Source organism: Mustela nigripes, chromosome 13, assembly GCF_022355385.1.
Source record: "Mustela nigripes isolate SB6536 chromosome 13, MUSNIG.SB6536, whole genome shotgun sequence".
Lineage (NCBI taxonomy): Eukaryota > Metazoa > Chordata > Mammalia > Carnivora > Mustelidae > Mustela > Mustela nigripes.
Genome location: NC_081569.1, coordinates 66,755,402 through 66,770,716, shown reverse-complemented (window position 1 = coordinate 66,770,716; position 15,315 = coordinate 66,755,402). Strand labels below are relative to the sequence as shown.

Genomic DNA, 15,315 nt, shown 5'->3' with positions numbered 1-15,315 from the left:
TCCCTGAACTCATAGGTAAAGTCAAGGGGTTGTTGAGTTCTGGGAAGCAGTTTTCTAGATGCACCATATGTGTTTTCATGGTGTCATAGGTCAAACCTTCTCAGATGTGGGTAAGATGTGAATTTGAAACAGGCTCAGTATTTGGTTTTGAGGCAATCCCTCCTCATCGTTACAGAGTCAAATAGTAAAGTTCCCACCTCAGAAACAAATCCATCTCTTCCCATGTGTAGGTGGGAACACACCTTTTATACAACCATCCAGGGGTTCGGTGATGCCAGCCGGGCAGACACAGTTCTCCCTCCCTTAGAAAGCAGTTGGTTCAGTGCAGACTATGACCGCATGTTAGTCCAATCGTTGCCTTTAGAAGCTTGGGAGCCACTTGGATGGTTTAGTGGCCAGTGCAGACTTCTGTGTTCTAGGCTTGTTTAATCCAGAGTTCCAAAAACAGAAAGTACTCAGTGCATCAGAAGGATTAGGACCTGCTGTACAGAGCAGCCCTTCTGGTCTTTGGGTTCAATGTCTGGTTTCTTTTTATAGTATACCCTGTAGCTTTAAACTCTTCCTTTTCTTCTCCTTGTCCTTCCTCTTCTTCCTCCTCCTTTCTTTTCTCCTCCTCCTCCTCCTAAGAAAACCACACACTCATGTACGTACACTGTTCCAGTCACCTAGAAAAGATTCCAACAGGATTTAAATTGACTGCCAGTCTAAAATGACCTCCCGGATTTGGGGCAACTGTCTTTGCACTTTTCTCTTCCTTCAGTTGTTGTAGGTTGTGCATGTTTGTATGTGTATGTGTGTGTCCCTGATATGGTGACCTAAATTCTGGGGCTTCTAAGTTCTCGGACTGTTGCTTTTGATCAACACAAAATTCCCACAAAAGCACAGTTTAGGGAGCATAGCACATGAAACTGTTGATGCAGCCCCATCTCCATTGTGCCTGTACTATGAGTTACGCCACTCAGCAGAGAGAAAAGTGATCCCCCAAGTAGGAGATCTTTCAACGCTTTCCTGTGAACTTCGTGACACTTGTCTTTAGGAATTGGCCACTTATGGCCACTGCCATCTCTGGCCTTGATCAGTTGCCGCAACCTGTCATGGTGAAATGTCTACCAATTTGTGGCTGAAAACCTTTGTTTAGTTGCTTTGAGATTTTTGTTTTCTTTTGCCAAAGAAATGAGCAGAATCATTTATGCATATATGAGTTTTGTCTGCATTGAGTATTGAAGGAAATATAGTGATCCCTGAATTATAAATATTGATAACTTCACTGATTGCAATAAACGATCAGCGCATCAGCAAAATAACCAAGGTATGAAACCATTATACATGACTTTTTAACTAATGATAGCCTTTCAAACAGGTAGGAAATATTTTTCTTTTAAACAGATGAATTTGTAAGAAATAGTTTTATTAGACAGTTTCCATATTAGTGGCATTTGCAGGTAGCCTATTTAGGACATCAAAGACATCGTATTAATCTTAATTGTGCTTTGTACTTAACTAAGGCATTCAGTCAATGTTGTCTTGCATGCTTCTAAATAAACTCCAGGATATTCTAGGCATGGCAGACATCGTTTCTCTGCCTGGAGGACTACTAGTTTTGGAACAGAGTGGGTAGGGCCAGGTTTCAGGGGTGAGAATCTAGATATATAATTAATTTAAAAATAATTACAGTATAGCATATGTAGGTTTTTGGGAGATATGTCTGGAATTGTGTTGGTGGGTTGAAAGGTGGTTGGAATTAATTGAGGAGGAGGTTTATCACGAGAGGGGGAAGTGAAATTATACATGAAAAAGGGAACATGGAAGAAGCCTCTGGACTTAGCATGTATGTCCTGGAGGAGAGGTGAATGCATGAGTGAGGGCTGAGATGTTGAGGGGAGGGAGTGGGACAGGAGGGTGGAAGTTGAAGGTGTAGGTGAAGATGAGGGTAGGCTGGTTAGGCCCACCTGGCAGAGATCTGAAGCTGATAGTGAGATGTTTCACATCTTAGGAAGGGTGAGGGTCTATGTTTGGAAGTTAGGAGCATAGAACTAAGCATGGTAAACGTGCAAAAGATACATAGCTGTATTGTTCTAATGAAATAGAGAGGAAAGAGGAAGACAGGAAAAAAGAATGTGATATCAGAGTAGCAGTGAAACACCAAGATTGAAGCAAGAGGTTTGCCTGAGGGTTGCTGGAAGGAGGTGGGTGAGGAATGGGCTAACTGGGTGATGGGCACTGAGTGTTTAGTGATGAGTCTCTGAATGCTACCCCTGAAACCAATTTTACTATATATGTTAACCAGAATTTAAATAAAAACTTGAAATAGAATAATGAACAAGGGGTTTGGTAATGGAATTAGAGAATTTAAGAGGAATTTCAACAGTGGGATGGATTGAAACTAATGACTCCTCTTAGCAAGTGGGAAACAGCAACTCGTCGCTCAGAGAGGATTCTGCTGAGCCTGCCCTGGGTGATGGGAGAAAGTACCACTGTTCTGGACTCCCAGCTCTCCAGGCTGACCTTGATGACTGTGTTTCACCTGCTGTATTGACATTCTTTGCATATTTTCCTGTCTTCTTCCAAGAGCAAAGACTGTGTCTCAATCACTATTAAAACCCGGAAGAGTATATAGGTGCATGGTTACAGTATTATTATTTTACTTTTTAAGAAACTTTTCACTATAGAAGTTTTAGATTTACAAAAAATCAGGAGAATAATTCTTCATGAAGTAGGTTGGAGAGGCTGGCTGGCTTATGCTTTCAAGAGTCCCAGCCAGTGTTGACGCAGACAACCCAGAAAGGAGTCCCTGGGTCTGCAGAACCCCCATGGAAGCTTAAGGAGGCCGTAGAAGCCATTTTCATTACCAGGGTTTGAAGTTTCATTACTTGAGATGTTGTGACTGGCAGATGGGCTGGAATAGTCACATGTGGTATTCAAATCACTGCTAGTAGATGTGGCATCTGCCTTTAGCAAAAAGGGGCAGAATAACGGCACCTAAGTAAGGGGGGAGCTCTTGCAAAGTTATTGGAGTAGTAGATCCCCTCATCTGATAGTACTTGTTTTTTAAATTTTGTTTTTCTTTTACTTATTTTATTTTTTTTTCCTTTTTACCTGGATTAAAAAAATCTGTCAAAAAACTATTAAAGTCATGATGTATGGTTCACAATATATTTAGCTCATTTGTGTATTACAGTTTTTTCATGATCGTTCACATTTTTTTTCTTTTTTTAAAGGTTTTTTTACTTATTTATTTGACAGACAAAGATCACAAGTAGGAAGAGAGGCAGGGTCCCTGCTGAGCAGAGAGTCCAATGAGGGGCTCGATCCCAGGACCCTGGGATCATGACCTGAGCTGAAGGCAGAGGCTTTAATCCACTCAGCTGTCCCTGATCATTCACATTTTTTGACAGTGAAAATTATCATTTTTAAAAACTAGAATAGTGGAATATTAAGATATTACCTTCAGGCAGGTTACATGGATAGTTGAGCACCCTTTATTTTGTGGGGGCATAGGCCTTTTGAAACCCCGCCACAGTTACACTTAAGAGGACTAAGTCATCATTCTTCCCCTGACAGCTCGGAAAAGCAGGCAACTCTTGCATAGAATAGGGTCAGCCTCATTAACCTTTACCTAATGCTTAGTATTTTTCTTACCCAAGGATTTAATCACCTCACATGCATATGAAATAAGAGTCCCCTGAACTTGTTTTTATTACCCCAGTCTTGTCTGAAAGGGAATTTGAACTTGGGATAGGAAGCAGAAAGGCTATCTTGCCTGTAAAAGAGGCCAGACTTGCAGAAGTGGATTCTGGCTAAGGAATGTGGACACACTGCAGACATCTTGCACAGAGGCCAATTCCTGCAGTGATGTGGTCAGACATGGCAAAGCACAGCTGTTTGCTCCATGGAGAGGGGCTTTTGCTTAGCCCACAGAATCTCTGAGTGCTGTCTGAACTGGATCCGAATATTCAGCCTGCTGGGGCTCACCCATTCCCCAGAGAGACTGGAGGTAGGTTGTTGAAGAGCACTGTATGCAAAGCAATTGGTAATAGAAGTTCCAGATAAAGACTTAGCAGTTAAAACAATGTAATATACAGTAGTGAAATGACTCTAAATGTATCCCCCTTCAGCGATTAGAACACAGGTAAAAACAATTTATGCTTCATTAGTGGTTTATTGATGGACATTTTGTGGCCCTTGTTACTCATACCCTCATGAATGTTATTGGGTGGAATAACGTCTTGCCCCCAATGCACTTCTGCCTTAACATAGGGGTTAAGAGTGTACTGTGGCGTCAGGCTTCCTGAGTTCAAATCCCCACTCTTTACTTCCAGACCGTGGGAACTTGCTGTTTTGTTTAACCTTCCTAAGCCATAATTTCCTTAATGTTAAAGACAATGATAATAGAACTTACCTCAAAGGGTTGCTATGAGGATGAAATAAAGTAATGTATCTTTAGCACTTAGCATAAAGTTCTTTTCTCTTTGAGTTTTACTTGTAATTCACCAAATGCTACTGCCACTTGCACAGAGCTTTAACTCTTAGCTGTTTTGGTGGTGGGTTGGTGGGGATGGCTGACCAAGTAACACGGAAAAGAAAGGTGAGAATGCTACGCTTTCGTTTACACACACAAAAATAACTTCATTAAAGATTTATCTTCTTTGTTAATGCTTTTTATGCTGAAACCTTAGAATAAAATCTTTTATAATGGAAATAATCCAACGTGTCTACTTTAGACTTTACATAGCCTTGTGCTTTCCAACTTAAATAAGACATTCCTTTATTTCTAGAATTAGAGCTGTTTTTCCTGTGTGTAAGTAGAAGAAATGCCACCCAGCTTGTTTGAATGAGTGCTGTTAGTTTGCAGTTCTCAAGACCAGAGTTTGCAGAGGAGAAATCTTACATCTTTCTACTATCTTGCATTAAGCCAAATAACCTAGTAGTATTTAGTGTGTTAAAGAATGAATGGCAATGAGATTAAAGCAGTCCTTGTTTGAGGAGGTTGGTTGAAACACTTGAAGTGAAATGATATATTACGTATTATAAAGGATAAAGTTATTAAACTCAAAAAAGATCAGAGAATACAAAAAAAAAATCACAACTAGACATTATGTAGAATTTTAGTAATGCAGTGAAGTGAAAATGTCATAACTAATGAAATGAAACAGTGAATGAATGAAACTGTTCATAGAATGAAGCAGAAAGTACCCCATTTATGAGAGAAGATGTTAATACTTTTAAAAATTAACATATAATGTATTATTTGTTTCAGGGGTACAGGTCTGTGATTCATTGGTCTTAGGCAATTCATAGCACTCACCATAGCACATACCGTCCCCAATGTCCATCACCCAGCCACCCCATCTTTCCTACCCACCTCCATTCCAGCAACACTCAGTTTGTTTCCTGAGATTAGGAGTCTTATGGTTTGTCTCCCTTTTTGGTTTCATCTTGCTTCATTTTTCCCTCCCTTCCCCTATGGTCTTCTGCCTTATTTCTCAAATTCCTCATATCAGTGAGATTATATAATAATTGTCTTTCTCTGATAAATTTATTTTGCTTAGTGTAATACCCTGTATTTCCATCCACATTGTTGTAAATGGCAATATTTCATTTTTCTGATGGCTGTACAATATTCCACTGTGTGTATATCTATACATCTTCTTTATCCATTCATCTGTTGATGGACATCTAGGCTCTTTCCATAGTTTGACTATTGTGGACATTGCTGCTATGAACACTGGGGTACAGGTGTCCCTTCTTTTCACTACATCTCTATCTTCAGGGCAAATACCCCGTAATGCAATTGCTGGGTCATAAGGTAGCTCTGTTTTCATACTGTTTTCCAGAGTGGCATTCCCAGATGTTAATACTTTTTAAATTAATTGCTTTAAATAAAAGAGGATGGTCAAAGTGTAACAATGCATATTTTTTTTTAAATGAGCTGATTTGAATGAGTATTAGGTGAGAATGCAAAAGATTTCTCTTCATTTTCCCAGATCCTCATCTCTTTTTTTTTTTTTTTAAGATTTTATTTATTTATTTGACAGAGAGAGATCACAAGTAGGCAGAGAGGCAGGCAGAGAGAGAGAGGAGGAAGTAGGCTCCCTGCTGAACAGAGAGCCCAATGTGGGACTCGATCCCAGGACCCTGAGATCATGACCTGAGCCGAAGGTAGCGGCTTAACCCACTGAGCCACCCAGGCGCCCCATCAGATCCTCATCTCTTGAGGCAACCAATTTTAACCATTGCTGGTTTTGGGTTTTCTCATGTTTATTTTCATGACACCATGCACTGTGCTTGTACCTCTATTTCTAGGTTTACACATTACCCATTGGCCCCTTGCCATGAAAGATGGAGCCGTAGCTCACTGAGACATCTATACCTTTTCTCTCTCTTTCCTTTCCCACTTTGTTTTGTAATCATAGCATGAATTTCAGTTATTGATTATTTTAAAACGTTATATAATATACTTAAACCTCTATTTCTTGGATCATCTACTTTATTTCTCTCCACATATGTCTTTCCCACTTGTTTCCTGATTTATGACAGCTATACCATTACTTTTACAGGTTCTGGTTTAAAACATTTACATTTTGTGTTGCAATCATTGTAAATCATAATGTCTTCCATGTTTTGTATGTAGGTTGATTGTAAACATTGAAAAAACAATGAGGATGTTTATAGTACCGTGATATTTTTTTCGAACACCTTGGAAAATCTTTGGGATATCTTGTTTTGTAGGATGAAATTTGATTCTGGACTCTTTTTCTTAGCGTTTTCACCATGTTATATGTGTTATTACTCCATAAATACACTCATTCTCCTCAGATAGTATGTCCTGATTTTTGTTTTGAAGACAGAGTTATTCTGACCACAGGACACCTACAAAGGCTCAGGGGTCCTCTGAAGCTATTCCAGGATTGGTTTGGGGTTGGACTGGAGCCAGTGGAGTTGTAATGAGCTGTTAGTGGGGAGGGTTTGAGGCGGTTGATTCTGGCTTGGATTATCATTTTCAATCTGGAGAACTAATATGGAGTTTAGAAGGTTCAGTTGCTCCCCCAACTCTAGCTCCCTATCCTAACTTATTGTCTCTGTCCCCTTTCCAAGATTCTGACTTGCCCCAGCAAGTTCTGGGTACCCTGAACTGAGTTTGGGGCACTACTTTGTCACAGGAGGGGCACAGGATTGAGAACTCCTGGCTTAAAATTTGTGATAAACTCTCTCTTCCTTAATCTTTTAGAGTTCCTTTGGTTGAGTCACTGATGAAGGTCAGGAGGTGATGCTACATTGCGTTCATGTCCATTATTTCATCTGATAGACAGACACAAGTGATGTGGGACCGAGGCAGACATTGCATTATCCCGATGCATAGAGACATAAACTAAGGCTCAGGGAGCCCCTCAGATCAGGCACATTGTAAGCCTCTATCCAGTCATTTTCTAGGTGGCTTTGGAGATACCAAGGACTGTTGGGTATGGATGGAGGGCCCTTTCCTGAGCTCCTTTAACTTTCTTCCCATTTCTCTCTTTGACCTTGGCATCAGTCAGTGGGAAGTATGCATTTTGCTCTGCAGTGTTCCAGGTCCTCTGTGGCCATGAGAGGAGCACAGGACAAGCCAAAAACCTTACCTTGGTCCCGTGTTCTGCTTCTCCTTGAAGTAGTGAGTTCAGAGGAGATGCAGGAAGCTTCTGTGCCATTACGCATGGTGGGCACAGACAGGGAGAACATGTAAGCACACCCCAACCAGAAGTACATTTTAGTGACACAGTTGTTCATAAAGGTTTATTCTGATGGGACGGCAGGAGTTATACCAGAGAGGCTTGGAATAGCTACTGTTTGTGAAATCAATTGCAAAACATTTGATCTTATTCATCACTCCCTGAACTTGAGGAAGTAGCATCAAGGTTTAGGCTCTCTGATGTGGCATAGTGAAATGAATGGTCTCTTCTTCACGTGTTCAGTCTTCTGCCTTAGATTCTGCTACAGAACCAGCTAGAGCCTTCCTTACCCAGTGGCTCCCTTAAATTGTTAAATATGGATCATTCGGATTCTGAACGGAGGCTTTGCTCCAAGAAACCTGATGAAATAGCTGTAAACAAGAAACCCAAAGTTACATGGACTTTATTTTCCTCTAACTGCCGGTATCAACTACTGTGTTTCCAAACTTTGGCTAAAGAAATATTTACATTTATTGGCTTTTATTTTTTCTGACTAAGGTCAGAGTTTGGATTCCCGTAATTCTAGTGAAAGGAAGAATATGGTCACATTTTAGGGGTGAGTTGGGTAATTGAAAAAAACATATGTACAGCTTCAATGAGTAGAAATTTAGAACTTTATATGCAGATTTATGATGACCTTTCTTAACTAGATAGGTAGGAATTTTATTGTTGAAATTAGACTCATATAGCCCCATATATTTTTATATCTATGCCAAATGCAGTGATAGAATGCAATGAATTTGGTATCTCTGGTTCTTATTTTTCTGATGTATGCATAGATGATATTAAGGGATATCCTTATTAGTATCATTACATTAAGGAGTTCCAAACTACTAGGCTATTTTTGAGTCCCATGAGTTTACTTTTTTTTTTGGTCTGCAAAAATTCATCCTGTTCTTGTAACTCAGAGATGGTTTTTTTTTTTTTCCTTTTATCTGGGCACGTGTGTGTGTGTGTTTTAAGTATGGAATTCTTGTGATTGGATTTTTTTTTTTTTCCAGACCCAATGTCTGTGGCTCACGTTATAATGCTTACTGTTGTCCTGGATGGAAAACCTTACCTGGTGGAAATCAGTGTATTGTCCGTAAGTAAAGAGATGGTCTGTCATTCTTCCATGTTCTTTTGTTGTTTTGGTTGCATGGTGATTCTTAGTACTTGTAACTTCTTATTACTTCTTGTAACTGCATACCATTAATATGTTTATAGAAGATCCTTCCAGCTCTCAGATTTTCCTACTTCCTCTGAATTCAGATTGGGAAATAAACTAATTTGGTCAAACGACTGTTACACTTCAGTTCAGTGACTTCCTTTATAATATTTCTGTCTTCTAGGGAATAGAGCCACAGGGTTACTTTGCTTAAGGGTACACATGACCTGGATCCACAGACTATGTAATCATTTTGATGGGATTTTGGAAAAAAGGATACCATTGCTGCTTTCCTTATTGAATCTCTAACTCTGTTGGCCTCCCACCAGCCTACTCAAACCTTGTATATTGAATCTGGAGGGTCGAGGCCAAAGACAGACCTAGCTTTTATAGAGGAAAGGGAGTGGATAGAGTATTAGATGCAGATGAGTGGAAAGTTGAGGAAAGAGTTCAAACGGTACCAGAAATTCCTCCACTGACTCTGTGGTCACAGCAAACCTCCATATTCTCATCATATCCCACAAATGTGGAGTGACAGACCGCATGCCAGGAAAGGTGCTACTTAATGGAGGTACTCTGTCAAATTGGTTATGGCTTCTGTCTTTTATGAACTTTTACTGTCATCATACCTATGAAGTAATTTCCAGTTTTCAGAAAGCTCTGTCCGTGTGATGGGAAAATTTAGAGCTGAAAGGACATTGAAGAATTACTTCACTTTCTCTCTTGACCTAGAGTAGTCTGTGCAGAAGAATAGAATATTGCAGCCAGTGTTCTCTTGGTGACCTGAAAAAGTTAATCTCTTTCTCAGTTCTTGATTTTGACCAAAAGCATCCTCTTCATTTGGCACATCATGCTTTATTTAAGGATCAAAACCTAATCACTAAGAGAGGTATAGAATGGTATTTAGAGTTTTCTAAATGAACTTAACAAAATAACTCTCTACTGAGGTTCTATAGAATCTCTGAGAAATGCTGTCTTCTGGTATTTAAATAGGTGTTTATAGGATCTTTTGACAGTTTGTTTCTAAATGGTTTTCAATTTCTATCCTAAGCTTTTTTTTTTTTTTTGATGTTTGAATGCACTTTCTATCTAGTGTGATATTTTTAGCCTTGCACATCTCATTTGCTGCTTGCATTTGAGAAAGGGATCATGCCTTTGAGTATAAAAAGTAGTGGCCTGCTAATATATATAAATCATTTACCATTTGAACTTTTTCTTCTGGCCACCAGCAAGCATTTGGTACCAGTACAGTAGTCTCTCTATGGCATGAAAGTGTTAATATTTCTCTGAAGGATAAACAGCTTCTTGACTACAGAATCAGTGCTCTTGTAATGTATTCCATACTTCTTCTCTCAGGCTGTTGATGTTATTGAGAATGGGACTTAAATGTAGGATAAAAGCTGCTCCGTAGATTTATATGTTCCTGGTGGGCAGGTTCTGATGTAGAGAATTAGTCCTAACAGGGTTCAGGATTTTTATAAAAATTATTAAGCAGTAAGCTTATAATAAAATCAGCTTCCAAGAATCCTGCTAAAATTTTTATACCATTAAATGTTAAAATTAATATAAAAACAAAATGCTTATAGGTCTTTATATGTTTAAGTGCAGGACTTCTGTTTGTGCTTTTTTCTCTAAATAGGATGTCTTGGGCTTTTGATAGATCGGGGGCTGCATCGACTAAGCAGAGGTTGAGACCACGGATGGGGACTGGGGAGATACTGCATTTTGCCTCCAGACCTTATTTAGTGCAACATATTTGTTTTGTGAATGCATAAACCTGAGACTGAGGGTCACATAAGTCGTGATAGCAAAACTAACAGGGAAGCTGAGAGTCCAGATTTCCTTATTGGAGGGTTGGGTTCCTGTAACGCACCACATTCTGAAGCCATGTACTAACACATCTCTGGCTTTATTCACAGCCATTTGCCGGCATTCCTGTGGGGATGGATTTTGTTCTAGGCCAAATATGTGCACTTGCCCATCTGGTCAGATATCTCCTTCCTGTGGCTCCCGATCCAGTGAGTATAACATGTTATTATATATAATATTATTTTATGTGGTTATGCCCCATTTTCTCCTAAATTTGCTTTTGGCTTTTCTCTTGCCTGCAATATATATATATATTTTTCTTTTTTTCACTAGAACATCTGCCTTCTCTGTTCAGCTCAGAATACTTGGACTGGCTCTCCTCAATCTGGTCTCCCATTTTCCTTCTTCACTCTTTACAGGGAAATTATCTATGGGACATAGTTACTATGAATATATAAAGATTATGACCTCCTTTGTAGGTATTGCCCTATTCATCTTTGTATCTCCAATGTAAACACCATATGAGATGCTCAGTGGAATGATTGTTTAATGAACATTTTTGGCTCAAGAAACGAGGCATTTTTCCTTGTACTGAAATCTGAGTCTGATTAAACACTTTTTAAAAACTAAAGACCCCTGCCTTTGCAAGAAGAAAATGTGAGAAGTCATTATGGTGGTTTGGGAAGTGATTTTTCATGAAACACAAGCCTATTTTCCCTCTCACAGTTTTACCACTTCATTCTGTGATACCAAATACATACCCACAGTTCATTCTCCAGAGCCTTTGCTTGCTTGTTCTATTGGTTTTTTAGTACTTTTCTCTTTGGGAGGGAGGGTGGTTATTCTTTAAGTATGTGTCCTCAACAATGAATTCGGGGAAATGCAGGGGCTGGGAAGAAGGTGAGTCATTATACGTCATTAAAACCGTTGAAGCTCATGCCTGTAGAAACTGCCCCTCAACACCTTGACCATTACCAAAGTGAACAGTGAAGTTCCGTTTCCATTTCCCATTTCCAGTGAGAAAATGAGTTCCCCTTGTAGTGTGTTCCATTTCTGACAAGGTTTTCAAGAAAAGTACTATGGAATGAATGCATTCTCTTTTGTCTGTTGTAGGTAGAAAATTCAGTGTAGTCAAGGTTGTTTACCTATTAAGGGTCCTGATATTTAGTCATAGCTCTCCTGAGCTGATTAACTGGATAGGGCAAGTAGTCCTAATAGACCCTTTCGGTGTCTGCTCACATACCTTGGCATTCATGGTAACTCTGCCTTAGAGCTCTGCAAAATTTTTCTGACAGGGAACGTGCCTGGTCTGCATCCAAGGCAAACTGGAAGTGCTGGAGGACGGGTAACCCTAGAAACAACTACTAACTAGTGACAGACAGAGCGTGTTGGATACGTGCCCTAGCTTCCTTGCCTCTCAGTTTGTAGAACTATGGAGTGTGTTTGGAACTGTGTCCTGGGGTTTCCTAGTGGACTGAGCCCCAGCTGCCCACAGTGGTAAAAGGCTTGATCATGGATTCATCATCTTGATCATCTTCCTTTCTCACCTCCTCACTTTCCTACCAGTGTTTCCTGAAGTTACTTCTAAAACAGATAACTTGCATTTAAATTACTATTTCAGAATCTGCTTATGGTGGAACCCAAATGCAGGCTACTGGTAAATACGGTCAGCTGTTGATGGGGATAGAAACTTCCCCGTGGGCCGGGAGTCGTTTGCTTATTGCACCGAGAATAGCATATTCTTATTTCATCTCAGCTTCGTTTTCAATGGCATCTTCCAAGCAACAGCAGGTTCATTGTACAAATCAAGGGCACCTGAGCTGGAGGAAAACAGAAAGGTAGAGAAGTCCGTGGGTGGCCCTTCTGGGAGCCTGTAGGACATCTCTGTCTCCATCAGGCTGCCACGGAGAGCTACCTAAGGGATGGGGAAGGAGTCTAGATACCAAGTTGGGAACAGACCCCATCACTCAGATTGGCCCTTGAGCCAGCCAACAACGGAGTGCTCCTCTGGAGGGGATGGACTATAGCTGGATGATAAAACTGGGTATCCACCTGGGGAGGTCTTCAATACAATAGTGAGAGCTGCTGCTGATTTCTCTGTCAAGTAAAAACCATGGTGGGTATTATAGAGGGCTCGGATTGCATGGAGCACTGGGTGTGGTGAAAAAAATAATGAATACTGTTTTTCTGAAAATAAATAAATGAAAAAATTTTTAAAAAGTATGTAAAAAACAAACAAACAAAAAAACCCATGAGTTGTAAAGATAGGATGTTAACAGTTGATCTGGTAGCTTTCAAGCTAACCTCGACATGGCAGTATAGTGGTAGGTTCTGTGGGTCAGATTTAGGTTAGAGACTTATGTCAAAGACTTATGGGTGATGCTCTCTGAAGAGGTTTGGGTCCACCTACGGTACCTGGACCTTGGACCTGAGTAGCTTGTGGATAAGAGTGGGATGAGGGCGGCGATCTGGCATCATCAGGATCTTTGAGGCACTTGGAGCCTTTAAAATCATTGGCTTGGACTCTTCCTGAATTAATATTGTCTAAACATCTTGCAAAATTAAAGATGGCAGAATATTTTAGATTCAGTGTAGTTGTGGTAATCAATTTATTTCTGATCTTTTGAAATACTATTCTAGGGAATAGCTGTGTTATCCTATAGAACTCTCTGGCCATGGTATGCTTGGCAATAAATATGGAGAGATCAGTTTTGATAACTTCCCTGCTAGTAAAAGGATAACACAGCAAAATATTTGCATTTACTACCAGTGGTTCTACCAAAAGGGGACAAATTTAGATCATTTCACCAATATTTCTTATGAGAACTTTTATACGTGTTATGTGATAGGGATCCAGAGGCCTGGGAAAGTTGTGGGGCCTCTGAGGCCTTACTTTTTTCATTTGACAATGAAAAGAATAAAAGGAAGGATGTTCTTTCAGGCTGTTTTCTACTTTTGAGTGTCCTGGGACTCTGAGAATAGGCAATGATCTCTTAGTGGCCTGAAGAATAGATTGCATTTCCAGAAGGTCCAAACTGCCAGGCAGCAATTCCTTTGGGCACTAAGAAGACAAGGCTTCTCTTAACCTGTTGGAACTCTTGCCACTGGTCATGGGCATTGCACCAGGGCAAAATGATTGGCTAGCCAGAGTCAGAAAAATGGGTTTTCTGAACTTTTTCTTTTTTCTTTTCTTGAGAGAGAGAAAGAGGGAGTGCGCGAGCAAGCAGGGAGGAGGGAGAGAGAGAATTTTAAGCAGGTTCCACGTGGAACACAACATGGGGCTCGATCTCACGACCTTAAGGTCATGACCTGAGCCCAAATCAAGAGTGGGATATTTATTTATTTATTTATTTATTTATTAATTTTTTATTTTTTATAAACATATATTTTTATCCCCAGGGGTACAGGTCTGTGAATCACCAGGTTTACACACTTCACAGCAAGAGTGGGATATTTAACTGACTGAGCCACCCAGGTGCCACCCCAGGTTTTCTGAACTTTAATTTCAAACCTATTTGTACTGTTATCAAATCTTTCTGTCTCTGAGGCTGACAATGGACCCTAAGCAATCCTAATTCTCATAATTAGGTCACAGTAGACCAATTCATGAATTTACTCAAACTCTTCTTTAAATTATACATATAATATAAAATATATTATCTTCTTTAATAATATGTATTATTATAAAACTTGTTTCCTAGGATGCCTGGGTGGTTCATTTGGTTAAAGCCTCTGCCTTTGGCCCAGGTCATGATCCCAGGGTCCTGGGATTGTGTCCTGCATTGGTTTCCTTGCTCAGCAGGGTGCCTTTGTCTCCCTCTGCCTGCCATTCCCCCTGCTTGTGCTTTCTTTCTCTGTCTCTCTCTGACAAATAAATAAAATATTAAAAAAAAGAAGCTGTTCCCTGAATTTTATATTTAAGAATTTATAGGTCAAATTCATACACATTCTGTTTTATTCTTTGTGCCTTTTCAAGGATTTTAAAAACTAAACTCTTTTTTGTTTTATAGATTCATATTGAGTTGTAAGAAATAAAACGGAGAGATCCTGGGTACCCTTCACCCAGTTTTCTCGTGTTAACTTCCTGTGAAACTATAGCATGATATCACTACCAGGATATTGACATTGATACAGTCAAGATACAGAAAAGGTCTACCACTGCAAGGATGCCTGCTGTTGCCCTTTTATAGTTTTTTGCCTCCTGTTCCTATGCTCTCTTTAATCCTGGCAGCCACTAATCTGTTCTGCAGTTCTATAGTTTTTTCATTTCTAGAATGTTATATAAATGGAATCACACTATAGGGAACCTTTTGGGATTGACTTTTTTCATTCAGCATAATTCCCTGGAGAGTCATCCACGTCATTTCATTATCAACTGTTCGTCCCCTTTTATTATTGACTAGTGTTACTTGCTTTGGATGTATCACAGTTTGTTTAGCCATTCACCAGTTGAAGGACATCCAGATTTTCTCCATTTTTTTTTGTTGTTGTTGTTGTTACTGGAGCTGTTCTGAACATTCATGTACAGGTTTTTGGGTTTTTAAAAAATATTTTTATTTATTTCGAAAGAGCGAGAACATGAGCAGGGGAAGGGATAGAGGGAGAGGATTTCAAGCAGATTCCATGCTGAGTGTGGAGCCTGATGTGGGGCTT

At 39.8% G+C, this 15,315-nt stretch overlaps 1 protein-coding gene across 1 annotated transcript in view; it reads left to right on the top strand.

The window, feature by feature from the left end:
* Positions 1–15,315, top strand: part of FBN1 (fibrillin 1) — a 232,288-nt gene that overhangs the window by 19,324 nt on the left and 197,649 nt on the right. Inside the window, exons 2-3 of the mRNA XM_059372774.1 lie at positions 8,708–8,790; positions 10,773–10,871. Coding sequence (XP_059228757.1) covers positions 8,708–8,790; positions 10,773–10,871 — 182 coding nt within the window. The remainder of the gene's footprint in view (positions 1–8,707; positions 8,791–10,772; positions 10,872–15,315) is intronic.